This window comes from Podarcis raffonei, chromosome 1, assembly GCF_027172205.1.
Source record: "Podarcis raffonei isolate rPodRaf1 chromosome 1, rPodRaf1.pri, whole genome shotgun sequence".
NCBI lineage: Eukaryota > Metazoa > Chordata > Lepidosauria > Squamata > Lacertidae > Podarcis > Podarcis raffonei.
This window is the reverse complement of record NC_070602.1, coordinates 41,847,612-41,868,196: the sequence shown is the minus strand read 5'-3', so window position 1 is coordinate 41,868,196 and position 20,585 is coordinate 41,847,612. Positions and strand designations below refer to the sequence as shown.

At 39.9% G+C, this 20,585-nt stretch overlaps 1 protein-coding gene across 1 annotated transcript in view; it reads right to left on the bottom strand.

Annotated features, from left to right (window-relative positions):
• The window catches only part of EIF2AK4 (eukaryotic translation initiation factor 2 alpha kinase 4), a 39,254-nt gene that overhangs the window by 15,434 nt on the left and 3,235 nt on the right, over positions 1-20,585 (bottom strand). The window contains exons 2-21 of the mRNA XM_053382148.1: positions 20,241-20,356; positions 19,545-19,647; positions 17,238-17,411; positions 16,529-16,609; positions 15,611-15,759; positions 14,436-14,551; positions 13,218-13,375; positions 11,658-12,193; positions 10,780-10,883; positions 9,380-9,537; positions 8,822-9,240; positions 7,608-7,677; positions 5,606-5,689; positions 4,965-5,087; positions 3,313-3,417; positions 2,819-2,873; positions 2,509-2,588; positions 1,857-1,958; positions 1,036-1,086; positions 424-660 (exon numbers count right to left, since the gene is read on the bottom strand). Of these exons, the coding sequence (XP_053238123.1) occupies positions 424-660; positions 1,036-1,086; positions 1,857-1,958; positions 2,509-2,588; positions 2,819-2,873; positions 3,313-3,417; positions 4,965-5,087; positions 5,606-5,689; positions 7,608-7,677; positions 8,822-9,240; positions 9,380-9,537; positions 10,780-10,883; positions 11,658-12,193; positions 13,218-13,375; positions 14,436-14,551; positions 15,611-15,759; positions 16,529-16,609; positions 17,238-17,411; positions 19,545-19,647; positions 20,241-20,356 (3,021 nt within the window). The remainder of the gene's footprint in view (positions 1-423; positions 661-1,035; positions 1,087-1,856; positions 1,959-2,508; positions 2,589-2,818; positions 2,874-3,312; positions 3,418-4,964; positions 5,088-5,605; positions 5,690-7,607; positions 7,678-8,821; positions 9,241-9,379; positions 9,538-10,779; positions 10,884-11,657; positions 12,194-13,217; positions 13,376-14,435; positions 14,552-15,610; positions 15,760-16,528; positions 16,610-17,237; positions 17,412-19,544; positions 19,648-20,240; positions 20,357-20,585) is intronic.

Sequence of the window (20,585 nt, the reverse complement as noted above, 5' to 3'; positions counted from 1 at the left end):
TTGGGAAAGTCTCAGATCTTAAGTTCCAAGAAACTCTCTGTTACCTGCTATGCAGATAAGTTCATCTGCTCATTGGAAATGTACATCTATGTGCAACCATAACTAGTGTGAGGCATTTGGGGGAACAATCAGTAGTAGGGCATTTATTCGCTCATATTATCATCTAATATCTGCACAGGTGGACATGCATAATCTTATGTAAGATATCAAGCAAAAGTATTCAGTTCTGGATGAGTGTGACATCTGAAGACTGGACTGCAGCATCTCCTGGCCCTTACAAAGGAGTAAATTGTAAGACCTCAGATTTCAACAGCAGCTGTGGGTTATTTATTTATTTATTTATTTATTTATTCATTCATTCATTCATTCATTCATTCATTCATTCATTCCTGCAGGGTACTAGTCATTAAATTTAAAGCAAACCTTGAGAATGTCACTGTCATAGGTGTAATCAATTGCAGGAGAGATGCGCTGTGAAAATATCTGACCCATCATTGTCCGGTAAGCTTTCCCATCCACATTCGCTAAAGTATGATGAAGCACTTCGTGAAGTTCAGACTCCTCCATCTGAGGTGGAGGAAGGTGTTCACTTTTTAACAACTCCATTGCAGTTGGTCTTTTGGAAGGATCATGGTTCAAGAGCCAAGCAATAACCAATTTCTAAAAAAAGAAGCAAAAATAAATAGTCCTGTTTTGTTTTCTTTTTTTAAAAAAAACATTTTTATTGCTCTTTTCTTTTTAATCACATCTTCCCAACAACACACTTAAAGTAAATAATTGTAACGTCAATATTCCACAAGTGGCATAAGTTCCAGAGTAAAACATAAATTAATCTTTTGGAGCCATTCTAATGAGCTCTGCAGGCTTAACACTTCAGTGTCAGTAGTTTACTTCCCCTTTCTATAATTTATTTTCCTTTGTCTCTGTGCTATATTGTAATTGCTTGGGCGTGCACTGGTGTGAAACAAAGAGGGTAAAATTATGATTACACTTTGAGAACACAGAACACAGCAATTGAAAAAGGTTTATGAATACCTGTTTTGCATTCTTCACTTCATCAAAGTCTTCTGGAAATTCAATAGAAGGCTGGGAAATAAAGCAGAGTAGAATCAAACATGAAGAAAGTTGCAAAAGATATGCTTCCCCAAAGCCAGATTTTTTTTTGCATTCAGAACAATATAATTTAAAGATTGCAAGTTCTTCAGTCAAATGCCTAAGTGCATATTTCCAGGGTTTTAACAGCTGAGGGATGCCACTCAAAACTGAGTTTTCATTGTTGGCAAAGCAGTCACACCAGCAATTGTGCCAGATGGCGGTGTAGATTCTATTTATTTGTACCACTGCACAGCAAACATAGATCCCACATGTAAACATAGATCCCACATGTAATACAGGGCAGACACTGGCTCATTATGCATTGCATCAGGTACATGTTTATTAATGTGCAATACCACTGCAAATACTTTCCCTTCATGCTTTTTACAAATAAAAGTAAGAGCAGTAGAGTTCTCCTCCCACCCCAGGCAACGTTGAAGGTAGCAGCCCCCTTTCTTATCACAAACAATTTTTGTAGCAGGTCTAATGTATTTTACTTAACACAGCAGAAAATAAAATCTATGCTCTAGAGAGACTTTGTATTGGCTTAGTGGTTGGAGGGACATGATTAAAAACTAATAATCTCTGGTAAAGGTCAATAGGAAGTTCTGGCCTAGATATTTATTTTAAAAAATATATTTGCATTAAGTTCTGGAACTAGAGTTTTACAATGGGTTTAATGCTGGATCCAGAGAGAAATCTGTACGTGACATAAACAACAAGTCATGTTTGACAGGTTATTATGAAGCTTTCATACGTACAAGCCTTAGCTGACTAAGAACAAAGATCCTTTCTGATGCAGTCGTCAATGGATGGTAAGACATCTCAAAGAATATTATGCCCAAACTGAAGAGGTCCACTTTCTAGTAGAAAAAGATTGAAAGTATAACTAAGTGTAGTTGCAAAGAGGGAAATAATACATCGCTGCCCATTCCCCTGAGTTTACAACCATTCTAATAAAGCTAAGCATGGAGCCACAATCTGCTCGCTTTACCTTACTGCAGACCCATTCCTTTTGGGGGACCTTACTGAGACTGTTTTCTGACGTAACATTCAAGCAACATTTTGTAACTGAATTTGATTTAGATAAGGAGAGCAGAATCTTAAGATCTCCATGTGCTAGAGGAAGGCACATCTACAAATTATTTCAGTCTCTCTCTCTCTCTCTCTCTCTCTGTGTGTGTGTGTGTGTGTGTGTGTGTGTACTGCCAATCCTATCTCTCCTTGCTGGGCTCCCCTGTCATAATTGGCAAAGGAACTTCAGTGCTTATGGAGGGAGGACAGGAATTTCAGCATCGAAAACTTTCAGCAGCAGACAGGCACCCTACGCACAGTAAGATCTCTACATTCAACTCACGAGACCGGGATCAAAAAAGCCCTCATACCTAACTCAGTTTCCAAAGGGACTTTTACCTGATTGTAAGTAGATTTAGTACTTCCTTGGACCTCCGGGCTCACATAAAGAGCGGTACCAACCATTCCTGTTAAGTTACCTATTAAGGACAACACTTAGTTATCAACTGCGCTGCAGAAGCACTGTCAAAGTCAAGAAAAATCTAGGCATTTCATAGTATTTTCTTTAAATGGAGAAGTTGGTTGTTTTTAAATCATTTGTCCGAATAGTGGTATTAGTCCAACTTTTTAGCAATCCTGTAATTACCATCTCTCTTACAGTACATTACAAGCAATTAATGTTTGGTACAAATAATTTGCTTATACCTACCAGAAGGATCACTTTTCGCCAAACCATCCTCTCCTTCTCCTTGCCTTGTGTCTGCCTGAAAAAGAAACCCCAGAAAACCTGAATTGTATGCCTCCCCAGATTGTTGGATGGTTCAGAACTGTAGATATTCCAAAATCTATGCAACAGACCCAAGTACTAGATTCAAATCTCTTCTCAGTTATGAAACTCACAGGGCCAGTATGTACAGGATAGCACTAACTCAGAAGGATTGATAATGTGAAGGTACAATGTACAGAGCTCTGAGTGCCTTAAAAGAACAGTAGGATTAAAATGTAATACATACTACTGAAGTGACAAAGTACAAAGAGACAGTGCAGTGAAAAACCACAATTATCTTCTATCAAAAAGAGGCTCTTCCACACTGTGCATACAAACAAAAACTAATATGCAACCTCTTTTATGTAGCAATTATTATTTTTCAAGATGGCTTACATTATACATTTTTATAGTTCAACTTTTAAAAAAGCACCTACTACATATGCTGGGTGATCTGTTGCCAAACCAAAATCACCAATTTTCACATGGTCTTCGGAATCTAAAAAAATGTTGACAGGTTTCAGATCTCGGTGAATCATTCCCTTTTAATAAAATAAAACAGAGTTTGATATGAGAGAATTGGTATGTATATGGATCACATATCAATATATATGGTATAGGCCCAAGATACCCAAGAAACTGTATATTTCTATATACGTCTTCCTGCTGATTAAAATTTGCAGAGGGGACTTCCCTCTGTATCCCAACAGTGGCCGGAATTGCAATTTGTGGGGAAATTAGAGAAAGCTATGTCCCACTGAAGCCAAGTGGAGCTTCTCAGTGAACGATGCAATTTTATGCATGTTTATTCAGAAATAACTCCCGCTATGTTCAGTGGGAGTTACTTTCAGGTAGGTGTGTATAGGACCATTGCTTAAGTTAGCTGCATCAACTCAAATCAATAGGAAAGTTAGTCATGATTTACTTCCCAAGAACAGTGGTACCTCGGTTTACGAACAGCCCTGTTAACGAACTATTCAGTTTATGAACTCCGCAAAACCGGAAGTAGTGTTCTGGTTAGCGAACTTTACCTCAGTCTACGAAAGGAAGCCAAACGGTGGAAGAGCACCAGCAGTGGGAGGTCTCATTAGGGAAAGCGCGCCTCGGTTTAAGAACGGACTTGATTTAAGAACGGACTTCAGGAATAAATTAAGTTCTTAACCGAGGTACCACTGTACTGGTATAGGATTGCAATGTAAGTTTAGGTTCCACTGATTTCAAGGGGAACTAAGTGCGACTAACTTAAATTCAGATCCAATCTTTAAATATTCTACGCGTTCCTACTTCATGGAGTTTTTTTTAAGTTTCTCTAAGAATTTGCTATTGCTCCTAAGAAGGCAATGCTAAACATATATACTTACAAGGGGCTTTCCTTGCTGAAAGCATCTCTTTTTGAAAAAATACCCTTTGCTCTAATTAAAACACTCATTACTTAGAAAACTCCTAACAATCAACCAGGTCTCTTGCAACTAATGAAAAATATGTGCAAATCAAATAGGACAGGGACGTCCAACTCCCAACAGACTGTGATCTATTCACAGTATTAAAAAACTGGCAGTGATCTACTCATTGTCGTAAAAAGACTGGCAGTGATCTTCCCAAAGTTGTTCAGGTTTTTTTAGTAAGCCAAAGTTGGGGTTCTTGTTTTTGCTTTTTTGTAAGGAGATCACTGAGTGGCCAGAGGTCAGCCAGGATCTACCAGGAACTCCCTGCAATCTATCAGTAGATCACGATCTACCTGTTGGACATGCCTGAAATAGGATATTGTTCGTATTGTAGAAGAACCAGTGTGGACCAGTGGGTAGAAAGTCAGACTAGGACTGGGATATTTGTACTACAACTCCCAGCAGCCCCTGACAGCCTGGTGAGGGATGATGGGAGCTATAGTCTAACAACATATGGAAGGTATCAGGTTGGCGAAGGTTGTGAAATTCCTTCTCTCATCTCTACAGTTTATTGTGGAAGATAAAAATCTATGCAGCTCTGAGCACTTTGGAGCATGGGCAGTGTAAAAGTGGATTAAACAAAAACAAATAGGAATTTTGCCCAATTATTTTAATTGATTGAGTTTGGCATGAATGTGGCCCACCTTTTCATGGATATAAGCTAATCCATCCAGAATTTCCCGGAAAAATCTCCAGAGGCGATTGGTATCTTCATATAGGCCTTGGTCAATGGTATCCCGCAAAGTGCTCTTTTCACAATATTCCATCTTCAGATATAAGATGAAGAAACAGTTGAAAAACAGGAAGCCACATTCTCTTCATGGTTATGCTTAGCACTGAACACATTTCTTACTATATCACTGTGATGGTATTAGCATATATAAACATTTACTGTTCAAGTTTGTAGCCTACCCTTTTGATGAACATGTGTGATTTTAATAAACCGGCTACAATTCATATGTACTGTGCTTGAACCCTAAATGCAATGAGCTTTTGTGATAGGGTGAAATAGAAATCTAAGCCAAACAGTTTTGTTTTCAGAGTCATTCAAAAATCACCACCACCAAATAAATGCTGGATACAGAGATTAAAAACCAAAAAAGGCCAATCCCTGTGAATTCATCCCTCCTTACCACAGAACTAAGATAACTAGGGGAAGTGGGGCGTGGGAATCATTTGCACATTCATAGTAAACCATTAACTATGATCTACCTGTGATGTACAAATGCTGCCTTAGGCTCAATTAAAATGCAGTCTTCTACAACATAGTCTAAGAGTTTCTAACCTGAATGTACAGATGGTGAACAGTCTGAATCGCTGACATTTCATCCTCTTCACTGTGACTATTTTTCCCTTTGTAGCCTTCATCCTGTGTCAGATAAACACAAGAGTAGAATGCAAGCAAACAGATTCTCCATATATCTAGCGATATTCACAAACCAGGTGAGTGCTTGTACTTTTTAAAACCACAGTGGTTTTTATGTGCCAAATGTAATTGCGCCGTTTCCATTTTTACTTGGATTGAATTTTATTTTTCTTGACATCAAGCATTGACTTGAGCCCCCACCACATCACTGCATTATACTTGCATGTATGGCCACATGAGGCTGTATGCTAATACCTATGCCTGCTTGTAGGATCACTTAAGACTGGGGTGGGGGCACTGGATTCATAATATTTACAGTATGTACAAATCTACCCTCAACCATGCAAACCTATAATGAAGTATTCTATCATCCTGAGATCTGGACCATTAGCCTGTCAAATGTTTTAACTTCATAACTGGAGCGTGCTGCCATGTAAAACACAATACTAAGGAAACACCCTTAAGCTTAAACACCAATAAAAACTATGGTGCAAAAATGCTGGACTCATTATTAGGTAGTGACAATAGATTTGGCTGGACTTGCTAGCAGGCCACCATGGGAGGAGGTTTAGTCCACCCGCCCAGACTATCCAAGATACATTGCCAGCAACGTGAGCTGTCAATCAAGGATCCAGGCAGAATGCTTAATTCTTTTTTCTTTGTTCTTTCTACAGCCAGAAATTTAACTCGAGATCTAATCAATATTTTTATGGCAGGCAGAAGATGTTTTCTATACCAGCCCTTTGGAAAGCTCTACATTCCAGAATTCAAAGGCACAGCTGCTGCTCTCACAGCGGAACAAGAATTTGACTTCGCTCCAGAAGAAGTAGTGTCAGTAATGCTCTTGCGCAGAGCCCCAACTGCATAGCGATGCAAAGCAAGGGTGTTTTGAGACAGTTCTATAGGCAGTATCCTTTAGGGATGTGAAACTTGAATTGTCAAATCTGGTCAAAAAGCTGGCCAGTTTTTGTCCCTAAAGCACTGACTTTATTAGAACATTTTTTTAAAAATTCTGGGAACTTCAGCTCAGCCAAAATTGGGCAGAGAGATTATTAATGAGGACTAGTAGATATCAGCACATCATGTCAACGTTTCATCATTTGCATGGGCTTCCAGTCCATTTCAATTCAAAGAGGTGGTAATAAACTTTAAAGTCTTAAGAGTCTTGGGGCCAGGTTGCCTGAAGGATCCCCTCTTCCAGGATATATTGGCTCAGACTTTAAGATCTTCATCAAAAGTCCTTCTTTAGGTCCTCCCAACATAAAACGGTGGATAGGTGGTACTAGGGAGTGACTAGTGGTGACACACTGGTTATGGAATGCCCTCCCCAGTAAGGCTTGCCTGGAACCTACCGTATTTTTCCATGTATAAGACGCCCCCGTGTATAAGATGCCCCCTATTTTTGAGGACTCAAAATTTAGAAAATGGGGGGACATTGCCGCTGTGTATAAACTATCCTCCCCTTTTTAACATTATTTTTAGTAAAAAAAACACCCATGTCTTATACATGGAAAAGTACGGTATATTAATGCATTTTGAGCATTATAAGAAAACATGTAAAGTTTTTTTAAAATCATGTTTCAGTATCTTTAGTCCTTGGGTAAGTATTTTTAGGATGTTTTAATGCCGTGTTGGACTGATTTTGTACTGCCTGTGTCAGTTATGCAGATAGTTATATTGATCTTGGGTTTTTTAAGGGCGGGATTCACTTAACAAAATCCCAACAGCTTTATCGACTGCCTTTATTTAAACCTGGCTTATTTTGTACAGCGTGCAGGTTTTAATGCAAAGTGACAGATGACAAATTACTGGATGCTGTATTAGTTCATGGTATCAGAACGGCTGCAACTGATGAATAACAATAGAGATCAGAATTGTTTCTAAGAGGACACAGAAAGGTACTTTTAGTTACAGTATTTACCACCATAGGATTTTTGCTGTTGTCATCTTCATGATCAAAAATGATATCACTTTCAGAATCCGCTGCTGGCCTAAAATCAACAGATGAAAAAGGAGAACATCAAAATCCTGGAAAAGCAGTGATTTTCAAGCAATGTTCTATGGATACCTGAATTTCTTCAGAAGCTTATCAAATGTATCCTGAGGGAGCCTTTGGCAAGCGGACACAGGAAGAGAGTGCCCTTCCAACATTAAGAGGAATCCCACTTAATTCCAACCCCTTCAAAACCAGTTAACATGTGAATGTCCACCACTAAAATGTCTTCAAATGAAAAATTGCACGTGCAGAAATACCCATCAAGAGATTAAAATTTACAGACAGAACTTTCACATCACCTCAAAACACAACCTTTTATAAGAGAGGCAGTTCAGAATCCTGATGCACTGCATTTAAGTGATAAGGTACTGAGCGATTAGGTACCGTGATGTGTAAATGCATGTGCAGATTAACTTTAAGGAGGTTTCCAATGCATTTCATAGACTGATATGCTCATAGAACGAAATAAAATCAAGTCAGTATCCAAACCCTATGAAGTCAGATACATAGCTTGGATCTAGTGTTCCTGTGAGTGGAACTCTGCTCACTGGATGCTCCCACTAGTGGGAGATGGAGACATGAAGCAATCTTTACTGATTCCTTCTTCCCACTACACACCCCTGTAAATCTGTTCAAGAGGGTTGAGGGGAAATCAGCAAAAGTCTCCCTGGTCCTTAACTAGAGGGAGGACCACTGAGTTTCCACTTGATTGCTGTCCCTTCACCCTATTTTGTTAATATTGCTAATGTTGTTTTATAGATAGGAATGCTGTCGTACTTTGTGAATCCTATAATATGATTTTTGGTGTAGCTGTGATGTTTAGCTTATTTTTTAGTTGTTTTGTTAATAGTGTTACATAGATGGTAATTGTTTTATTTGGGATTGTTTTGCTGATGATTTGTTAAGTATTCTATACGATTTATGATGTATTCGTGATGTTCCATTATGTTATTTTAATCTTTTGTTTGTAAGCCGCTTTGGGATTTATCTGAACAAAAAGCGGCATAGAAATAGAATTAATCAATCAATCAATCAAAACAGAAGGAGCCCTTCCATCCCTGGCAGGGCAGCTCAGGACCCAATCTACTGACAGTAAATGCCTTATAGGAAAAAGGAAAGAAACTTACGCCCCTACTCACAAGAATGACTGTGCAAATACACCTCCATCTTCATCCTCGTCATCATCACTGGATTCCTGATCCCCTCCACTGAACCTGGCACTTGATGATCTCTCACATGAGGTGCTCCACTCCACTGAACTGGTCAGAACAGGAGGAGGGGCGTTTGCTTCTATGTCATCCATGGACTCCGCTTCACCCTTCCCATTCTGAGCCAGTTTGTCAGCCATTTTCTTCCCTTCCGTGGTTTCCGATGTCGGAGTACTGAGCAAAGGCCTCTCATGCTTCTCTATCCACGCGTTGTAATAGCGCACAATGTTCTCATGGTTCAGGCGTGATAACAAGGTCACTTCTCCTTTAATTCTTCGAAACTGCTTGCTTGTGGGATTGATGTGAATTCGCTTTACCGCGTAACAGCAGCCATCCAGTTTGTTCTGCACCTGCCCAATGGAAATTACATGACAGACGTTTCAATCAAAATCATAAAAGATGCTCCTTCCGGGAAACTTCTCATCCCCTTATCAGCCAATTGCATGCTCCATGGAACAAAATCTGTCTGACACAGCATACTGTATGTACCTTGATGACAGCTCCAAAGGCCCCTTTACCAAGCAATTGTAACTCTTCAAACTCATTGTAATAACGAGAAAATTGCTTCTGTGTTTCTGTGACAAAGACATCGCTTGCATATTGACTGCAGGGGATAACGGTTTCAATATCATCTATTCCTGTTGAATCTGAAACAAACAAAAAAGTCACTGAGAAGGAAAGAACAAATCAGCAATTCCATGTTAAATGATGACAATCAAGAGTGTGCATGATACATAATGTGATGCATTAAGAACCTCTGTTGAGATGCGGGTCTATTCTTCTCCATGTGCTGTGTTTGCTGCAACAGTCATTGCCAAGTCATATTGGCAGATGTTTCAAACCACTTCAATCAATATAAGAGGCAAGCTGAAGCCAATTCGTGAAAGGAAATGCTAAGGACCATGTGGAGATTTATATTTTATAGCCATCTCAGCTGTGTTTACAGTTTAAATTTAACTCAGTTGAAAAGACATGTGCCAACCACCACTACTAAACTTGTCAATCTAACACAAAAGCATTGAAGCTCCAACAATAGATAACACTACCTGGCTAAGCCATTCCACAGTCAAGGCTCAAAACAAGGTATCCTTCTTTAGTTACCCAGAAAGACAATGGACTGGCAATATTTTCAAGCTGATTATAGAAGGACGGACGGACGGACGGAAGGAAATAAATTATCCCCACAGGCAAAAAGATAAAGCACTAGTAGTAGCAGGAGCAGCCTATTCTGTTTCATCACCTGAGGCAAAACAGGAAGGTGCCATCTGCTCTGCTGCAGCCTCACTTGGTGGAGCTGCACACCTGCAGCTTCTGGGTTCTGGCAAGATCTTGCGAGAGGACCACAAGCTCTTGTCAGAACCCAGAAGCCGTCACCACTTCTCCTTGCTTCTTTGGTGGCAGGCACCCATGGAGGCAGTGCCCCTTGGATTCCACTGTCTAAAGCAGCTGCCTCAGCCTGCCTCATGGATGGGGCGGCCCTGTGGGATAACAACCCATTCAAGAAAATAATGTAGTCAGGAGCCAAATTCCATAAAATGACTGAAATCTGATTCAATGTTGTACTTTGGCTACTTCCAGCGCTCAAATGCTTGCTTATTGTGTCTTTTAAAGAAGACGTCTTATTTAAGTTTAAGTCTGTCTATGACAGCATTGAAATAGCATGAGCTTTCGTGGATTCTTCCTTCCTTAGATGCCAATGTGGAACAGCAGGCTATAGTTGGAGGTTGGTTGATATACTTCAACAATTTTGCTTTTATTCTTATCTATGTATGCAATATGTTTTGTTTAATGAGTTATTTACTCCTAGGGCTTTACTTTCTGCCTCTGGGAACATTTTAAAGTTGCCATCAAGGAATAATAATAATAATCTTTTATGGTTGACTATTTACCTTCTGGGCTTTCTTCCATCACAACTACCTGTGGTGGGTTTATAAAACTGTGTTGCAATAGCTGCTGAGGGCTCCACCTTTCTTTATCTTCCAAACAAACACACCTGAATGGAATTCAAAATAATGCATGTTTAACGATGGTTTTAGGAACATGGGAAGCTGCTCAATGCCAAGTCAGATAACTGGTGACCCATTTTTGCAGAGCACTGGGCATGCAAGGGCCAACAATCAGCTGACCACCAGAGCTTAAGAAGCGCTGCGCACATGGCCTTGAAGATGCATCTTTAGTGGTCCTGCACCTGCACCTGATGCCATAAACAATGTCAGGTGCAAGGCAGGTGGGCATGGCTTGGCGAGAATGATTTCATGGGCTAAATGAGGGCCTGGCAGGCCTAACTAGGCCTGTAGCAAGAGTTCCCTACCGCCAACCCAGTTCCTGAAAGAGTTCCTTTGCTTTGTAATCTTTGAGTACATCTATGATTCGGGGTCCTTCCAACTCCACAATTCTATGATTCTATCTTTAAAATACAGTCGTACCTTGGAAGTCGAATGGAATCCGTTCCAGAAGTCCATTCGACTGCCAAAACCAAAGTGTGGCTTCTAATTGGCTGCAGGAAGGTCCTGCAGCCAATCGGAAGCCCTGGAAGCCCCGTCGGACGTTCAGCTTCCAAAAATAGTTCGCAAACAGGAACAGTCACTTCCGGGTTTGCGGCATTTGGGAGCCAAAACGTTCAGGAACTAAGCAGTTTGACTTCCAAGGCATGACTGTACCATGAATCCTCAGCCCAATTTATGCTGAATTATAAGCATTCTTGTTAAATGTATATGCTTTTATTTGATTGGAAAGCGTAAAAAATAATAATTAGATAGGCGCATACTTTTTCAGAAAGTCTTGAAAGTCAGCAGGCAGATCATTTGGAATTGTGACTGGATATTCCTTAGTCATTTGTCCCTGGCTGAGGGAAAGCAGCATCAACCCTAACCGCCAAACATCTCCTTTCTTCCCTGGCTTGTTCGGCAAGGCATCCTCACTAAATCGAACTTTGGGTTGTTCAAAAACATCCTCCTTGCAGATATCCGCCAAGCGTTTGGAAATACTGTAGTCTGTCAGTTTGATATTTCCTTCACTATCCACCAGAATGCTGGATGCACTCAGAACCTTGTGCACCACGGAATTGCTGTGTAGGTAGTCAAGAGCAGACAAAACTTGGTTTGTGTAATGACGCAGCTGAGCCATAGGAAGGGGGATCTCTTTGTCCAAGTACGTAGAAAGGCTGGCTCCACCAATGTGTTCCACCAAAATGTCCACCACGATTGAGTCACTGTGCTCTTTAAAGGCCATCGATAGGTAACGGACTATGTTGGGGTGGTTTAACTTCATCAGAGAACTGAACTCCGATTCTGCTCCCTGTATCTGTTCAAAAGAAACACATCCAGTGACTCACATTTGTCTCACCTCTCATTTACCCTGATGCCCAATGGTGGACAAAATCCTGTCCCAGATGCACTTTTCACTGTGGAATTTACACAGAAGTAGTCTACAGTGAAGTCCATCTAGGGCACCGATATCTGCATAGGAATAAGCCACACCCCAAATTTCAGCCACTTACCATTTATGGTTTTCTGCTTGTACACAAAAAGCACATGGGGCAAAAATAAAAGTTAAAAATCCCAAATGATTTTGCATTCGGGGGTATTTTTATTTTTGTCTAAGCCATTTTAGCAGGCTAGGGAAAGTAGTTTTACAGTAAAAACTGATCCAGAGCAGCAGTTTTAAGAACCCATATACAAAGGTTTTTTTTCTGAACCCACAACCACAACCTGGGCCAAAAAAAATAATCCAAAGAAGTTTATTGATTCTGGCCACTGGGGTGCTTTTTGTTCTACCCAATAGCAGGTATTCAGATTAATAATAATAATAATAATAAGCAGCCTTGTGGAGTTTTACAAACAAAAACTGATCCCAGGAAGTAGATTTACATGCCCTTCTGCAGGCACCACACACACATGGATTTGTTTGGGGGTCATTTTACTGCCCAGAGATATGTTGAAATTTGGTTGGAGTAGTAAAATGCCCCCAAAAGTCTTCGTGTGTGCTTTTTAGTTTGAATCATGAAGGAGATTTTCATACACGGCTGCACCTCTTACAGGTAAACTGAGCCAATACAAAAAGCCAAAATATACACCTACATCCCTCCAGGTTTTAAAAGCCCTTAGAAAAAACTCTCTTGACTCCCTAGACATTCCTCTCGTGGTTTATTATGATTCTTTCCAAAAACGATTGATGCAGGCTTCTGCATAAGTGCTGAAGAAGCCGAACAATGTAACATCATTTTCAATGAGGTTGTTTCAGCTTCTTAATGATCCACTACTATTTCAGTATTAAGAAGTGCCCACATGAGCACAAGGCAGAACAACACATACAAATGGGCGATTACCTGCTTTTTGCATTTTTCAACCTTTTCCTGTTCTTGACTTGTGAGGAATTTCCCCATTTTCTTTTGCCACTGAAGTACCCACTCATGGACCAGGACGAAGTTGCCAGTGTACAACTCCAAACCATTGTAGACTGATTTACCAAGCTGCTCATCCTTGTCTGCACAGAGAAATACAAAAGGCTTGTGTGTGGATGCTTCAGCTTTTGAAGCAGATGCTTACAGATTAACAAAGATCATTATAATGAGCTACTCCTGTAAACCTCTATGTTGGCCAATACATCCTTTCAACATTCCTTCGAACAGTTAAAAGCCACACAAAAGGAGGTTTGTTCAACATTTGTATGGCTTTCAACAATTCTACCAAACTGGTAGAATTTGGATGCTGCATTTGGGGCAAAGGTTCATAAAAATCTTGGAATGAGAAATCTTAAATCTTCACTGTCAAAATAGGAAAAGAAGGCCACCCAGGCAAGGCAGAGAGCTGCCACTAGGCTTTGCTGGCTATTACTGCCAATGTTTCTAATTGCAAGAGGGACAAGCCACTATTCAGTTTAAAATGTGCAAAGCACTGGCTACATATATAGCTTGCTCCTGCATTCATTCCTTTCCTTGGATCCTGGGCACATTTATTCCCCATGTGAGCAAGTGTGCTAGAGAAGTGATCTTTAATGTAAGTGTAAGTAATGTAATGTAATGTAAGTTTCTTAATTGTACCTTAGTACAGTCAAACCTAGGCTCCCGAACACCAAAAACCTGGACGTAAATGCTTCAGTTTTCGAACATTTTTCGGAAGCCGAACGTCCAAAGAGGCTTCCGCTTGAGTGCAGGAAGCTCCTGCAACCAATCAGAAGCCACGCCTAGGTTGCCGAACATTTCAGAAGCCAAATGGAGTTCCGGAACGGGCAACATTCGACAACCGAGGTTTGACTGTATTTGTTTCATTGCCTATCATAGCAACTCACTAGAGTCAAAATTACTTCAAAAGTAAAGCAAATGTGTGTCCTTATTAATTAAATCACAATTAAAGTTTTAGCTGGTTTTTTCAAAAAATCAACTAAAACCATTTCACTCTAATATTAACAGGCTGTTTCACATAGCTGAACAGCTTCGACTCCGTACTGCCAGGGAACAAACTAAATACAGCTTTCATTGCTCCCTCATTTCTATATAGAAAAAACGCACCAAAGGTTCTCAATGCATGGCAGTTCTTCCATTTACCTATGCACTTTCCTTTGTGTACCCTGAGTAGACCAATACTACTGGCATTGAAATTCAGAATTTCAGAAGTTCCCGGAGATTCTTCACTACTGCATGCCGAATGCTGACGCTCTCTCCTACAAAGCAACCAAACACAATTATGTTTTGAGGTGCTCATATATGCTCAAGAAAAGCAATTTAATTCAGTGGCCCCAAGTACTACTACAAGTGAACAGTCTTAACAGCAAGTTCATGCATTTTCAATAGCATTAGGTTCAGTGGCATTTTCAGCTGTTGCTATTTAAAATGTTCAGAAAAGCCACAGCAACACATAGCAAAGGCCTGTGGTTAGAGTGCCAGTCACTGCGACTCCAATTTTGTACTCTGCCAGGCAGGGCACGAATCCTGCAAACCTCTTTGATAAACCTACACTCCTGAGATCTCCATCTTAAAAGGAAAACCTTATTTTAAAAATTACAGCATGGTAATTGATGTGCTTGATGTGCTGTGTGTCCATTTGTATTCATCTGTCACCATACAGCCGTTTGCATGGTCGACAGATGACACTGTGGACTACAGTGTGATGAGAGAGGAAGATGCCCAGAAGCAGTGGTCAGCTGGTTTGATAGGCCACCACAACCTACCATGAAAAGTGGCAGAACAGCACAGAAATGAGGAAGGTGCCCAGACGTGACAACCAACTAGCCCAGTAATCCACCACTGCCTATTAGAATTAACAGCCTGGATACGGCAGCAGCCGATCTCCAGGCTGGCCACCTCTCTGGGCCTCTTCCCCATGCTAATCCTCCTGCCAGACCAACTATTCATCCCACTTGGCTGCAGCAGTGGCATGAGGTGGGGTGGGAATAGGGTTAGTGGGTTGGGAATGGGGAGGGTTTGACAAGGTGGAAAGCAAGCAGGGACATGGCCCCTAGTACTCCACAGAAACATACCCGGGAAAAGTTCAAATGCACTCGCTCCATTTGTAAAGCAAATAATGACTTTACATCCCCTACGTCTAGTTGTAAGATTGCTAGTGCTACGCATAAGTACAGTATGCCTGCCTGCAAATCAATCTGCACAAGCAGATGCTGATAACTTTGTATGTGTGCTTGTACATCGTGTGTAATAGGGTGCAAGTGCACACATTTTCACTGAAACACTCCCATTCCATTCAGAAGGACAGCTATACATACTTGGAACGCCCTGTGGAATTTGCACGGTATTTATTGTTCCCTCCATGTTCTGTAACACCTCCATTTAAACTGGACGTTACTTTGTTCCCTGTGATATCTCTACCGACATATATTTCCTGGTTTGTCAAAGCAGCACTTTCCAAACGCTCCTGGAAACACAGAAACACAGGGGATATCTTGATTGCACCCCAATTCTTTAAATACATAAACATGCAAAGCCCCTGTGAACCTCCACTTTGGGTTTTCTGGAGAGGAGGTTGGTCAGCATCTCCTTAAAGATTCAGTATTGTTTCTTCTGCAGTATTACTTGCAACGTCATGATCAATAATGTGCACTTCCAGGTTCACAGTGATGTGCGCATGCACGCTCGTGCGTTCTTTGAATGCACAAGAAGGGGGATGCCTGTATATTTTGTACACCGCCTTGGGACATACGTGGAAGGTGATAAATAAACAACAACGGCAGCAACACCAGAGGGAATAACAGAAGTAACACTACTGTGTAACATCCAAGGGTGAAAGCAACCCATGCTAGAAGCATCTGGGGACTTTAAGCAATGGATAGATGGATACAGAATCCACATCGCACAAAATCTACTTGACTAAATAGTATATATTAAGCCATAGATGGCAACCCAATAGGGACTACAAACGGCATTGCTTCTCTGCCTCAACCCTGATACACACTATGATTCTGTCACATGGGGATAGGGAATAATTATGTCTTCATAACTTTGAAATCTCACTGTCCACCTGCTTCTGGTATGGAGAAATCTTTATTTCTGTGTTTGCAGGCTCCAAAATGAGATTGTAGACATAGAAGTTTCAAAGCAATTTGTAAGGAATTCCAATAGTTACAAAAGCATGATACAACCACTTCTAGTAACTTGGCATAACAAAAGGAGAATGTTGAAAATACCTGTTTTGCTATTTCTTTCCTTTTTCTTTCTTCTCTCTTTTCTTCTTCCCTTCTCTGAATCTCATCAAGAATTTCACGTTGCTGAAATAAACATCACTGCAATGAAATTTTCTGTACTCTTGCTTCAGTTAGAGTTTATTGAGAAAACTTATCTACTGAAGAAGACACCCTTAAACAGTATAAATATTGCTCTGCCAAGAGAGAATGCAAGGAAAAACTTGTCACCAAAACAGAGCTTCTTAACTAAACTTAGTTTCAAGTCTACGTGTTAAAGACAGGCTACTACAGAAATAGTGCAAATAATAGTACTGGGTCAAAATCTTTGATGAAGTTCAAAAGGTCACCTAAAGTTTAACTTCCTTACATCAGCAAAGAGGAATGCGGATGACCACATGGGCTTGATCTGCAGGCACAATAGGCCATGACTTATTTTGAAAACAAACAGGGCCCACTACCATCTATCTCTCCCATTTTCAAATCTTGGTGGATTCAAAAACAGCATGAAGTTAGGGGGTTGCTGTTCTGGAAACACAACAAAAGCATATTTTTTTTTTAAAAAGGGACTCACTAAATGAGATGTGCAATCTTCATCCCACTGTTTTCAGATACAAAAACAATTTTAATAGTTCACAACCGGAGATTCCAGCTGATTGAAGGCTCATATGAAATGGGTGGGGCAGGACAGAAATCTTAAATTTCATGCTCTCACCATCTGCTCTTCTTTCCTCCTAAGGTCTTGGATTCGCCGCTCTTCTTCCAGAGCGAGCCTTTCTTGTTCTTTTTGCTGATTCTTTAGCATTTCTTCATGGAAAGATTTTAAAGGTGGTTTATTGTATTCACTGAGAAATGATTGTACGTAATCTGCTAATTCAAATATCATCACCTGGAGAGGAAAGGCAAATGCAAAATCTGATTTTAGCAAACTGTTCGCAGCGTGTTCTAATCCTATTTGCGTGTGAGCAAGTACCAGTGACTTCAGTGGAGCTCAATGCCAGCAAATCTCTGCCAAACATAGCAAAATAAAAGCCAATGCACAACCACTCATATTTCTTTGCATGTATTTTAGTTCTGAAAATCCAAACTGCTTCTGCTGAATGCATTACTTGCCACTAAAAACAGCCATGCATGAAACCAATTTAGTATTATATTTATATGTGCCTAAATGATGCTGGTAAAAAAGCAGCAGCACCACTTCTCAGCAGTGTGTTTTAGAGCATAGTTATAGGGGGGAAAGCCACATCTATTTTTTCCTCCCTTTTTAATCTGATCATCAATCAGTATTTGACATTCATGTTAATCATTAGATAATGTATGTGGAACATTATTAATGATATTCTGTCAGAATGGTGACAATTAAAGATGACATTATAAACACTTATCATATCAGCGAAGAGAAGAATTTAATTCCCAATCATACTAATTGAATTCTTTAAAATTATGCAGTCTACCTCGTGAATAAGATCTGAACATGCATTCATCTTCATCTAAGTATAGAATTAAAAGTATTCTGAATAGATAATCAGGATTTTCCACGTACCAGGTGATTAGCAACATTCTTTTCTGTAAACGATAATATACTCTAAATTGCAACTGCTGTAGGAATTAAAATATCATTATCTTTCTCCAGGCCAAATCTGTATTTGTAACTGTGGGAAATTGCATTTGGTCACAACCACACCACTCAAGGCACACTCAAAGGACCAAGGTAACTCTAGTGTCACTCTCATAGAACTACAATTCCCAGCCTCCTTAACAAACTACAGTTCCCAGGATTCTTTGGGGAAAGCCATGTGCTTTAAATGTATGATATGGATATGACTCTACTTCTGACTGGCTGAAAACATTCGGATGGACTAGGGCGGTTAGCAAGGCTTCTGCTTAGTTCTGAAAAGTAACATTCAGCTGGTACAATGCTCATTTCCTCTAGCAATAAAATTGAATTTTCTAATTTATCAAAATAGATACAATCCAGATGGCTGCTAACAGGAAAAGCTTCCTCCGACATGCTAGCTGTAGCAATATTAAAGCAGTTGCTTACAAAACAGATCTGTTCCTATTTGTGCTAATCTTTTGATTTTTATATTGCGTAGTAAAAAAATAGGATGGAGATGCTATGTGAAGTAGCAAAAAAACCCAAAAACTTTTTCTTCTCCTGTCTTGATATGAGGGAAGCTAGTATCATTTGTATGTTTCATACAGCTATGAAGTACTTCTAGTAACAATATCCAAACACCGTTAATATTCTGCGACAATTTATACTATACATTTATATCCTTTTTTCCCATTAACACCTTTAATACTTTAATATAATAATACTTTAATATAACAAGCCCCACCAACCTACAAAGCATCCAATTGAGAGCAATATAAAAGTTAAAATGCCAAGCAGTACAAACAGGTCCTCTGGGAAGATAGTGCAACAGTATTATTGTCATGGCCAGAAAAGGCTCTGCTTCACGTCCCTTAACTTTCTCAAGCTTAACTTTACAAACAGTAGAGAACTAAGCACGTCTACTTTCACACTGAGATTAAGTTCCACTGTTCTTGGCTAACCATCTAAAGACAAACTCCACATAATGGGTTCGATTTGTTTTAAATTAAGTCATGGGATTAACCTAACCTCATTCAATACAGATATATCCCCTGACTCTAAACCAGTTATTATGAATATGCTATTGTGTGATTTATGAACTGAAATAACTCAATTCATGGGGTGCCTAGGAATGACATCATTCACTTTTGCTTCAGACAGACATTTCTGTCAACTTTCAATAGGGTCACTTTCTATTAATCATGACCATCTGAAATGACATGTCAAATGAGCTTTATCGTGCTAGGCCAAGTCTTGACATGGCCTCCCCTACACCTAGCTAGGCACAAACCCTGCAATGGGGTGGGTACCATCAAAATGGTTAGAAGAACACAGTACCAAACATAATAGCACTAAAGGTACACACACAAAATTTGCTATAGTGACAATGTCGCTCAATATCAAGGGCAAAATCAACATGCTCACCTCTCCGCAACGTTCTTTTGCCAATTCCTCTAGTCTGGATTTTAACAAGTTAATGTTTTCATTTGACAACCCCTTTGCATTTTGAAGCTCAATTTCTGGAACCCTAGAGGAGGGGAAAGAGTAACCAGAGACAAGATTTGAGATTTGCAGATCCTTGGGCAGTTATATGCTAGCATTCACAGCACATCATCCGAATAAGCAGTACTTCAAAAGTGTATACTTTTTATCCACCCTGTTTTTATAAGCAACTCGCTCACAAGAAATCTTGTCAAATTACAAAAACTGACCAGCATTCTATGGTAAAGACACACAACACACATCTTCTAAGAAGACTAATATGAATTCCATCATGTTTGTAACCTGTGCATGCTAAATTTCTAAATATGCAGGCAGGAAACAACTCAGAGAGGACACAGGATGGGATTTTAGAAGGAATTGACCGTGAATCCTAATAAAAGAGAAACTATTCCGTTTGATGTTGTAATATCAATATCACTCTCTTTGATTTGGGAGTTGGCAGTATGAAGCACTACTTCAGTTATTCCACACACTCAGAAACATGTTTTGAATAAATTTACAGAAATGCAACTCACACAGACATCTTATTTCAGTATGCCTGATTAAATGACAAAAACTGGGCAGGTGCATTATTATTCTTACTTAGGGAAGTATAGAATAGATTTGCTATTTACTTACGTATCAGGGTAAGTTTGGGGACATTGGACCCACAAGTCAACTTTGGCATAGACTTCACGGTCACCAGTCAAGCCCTGAGGGCGCAAAACTAGTTTGATTTCTGGAGGCTGCTGTACCTGAAACAATTTTAAAAGATATAAGAAGAATTAACTACATTAGAGGAAAGCAGCTGGCAGCCTGGAAGCTCATTGAAGCATTCAGGGGCTTTGTGTCTGGCTCCCAGCAGAGATACTGTCTTGTTAAGCAACCTCCATGGCTTTCTTCAACACAAGCAGAGAGATAAACTGTGCATGACAGACAGATATGCCTGAAAACCAACCACAGGAGGCTGAAATTAGGAAAAGG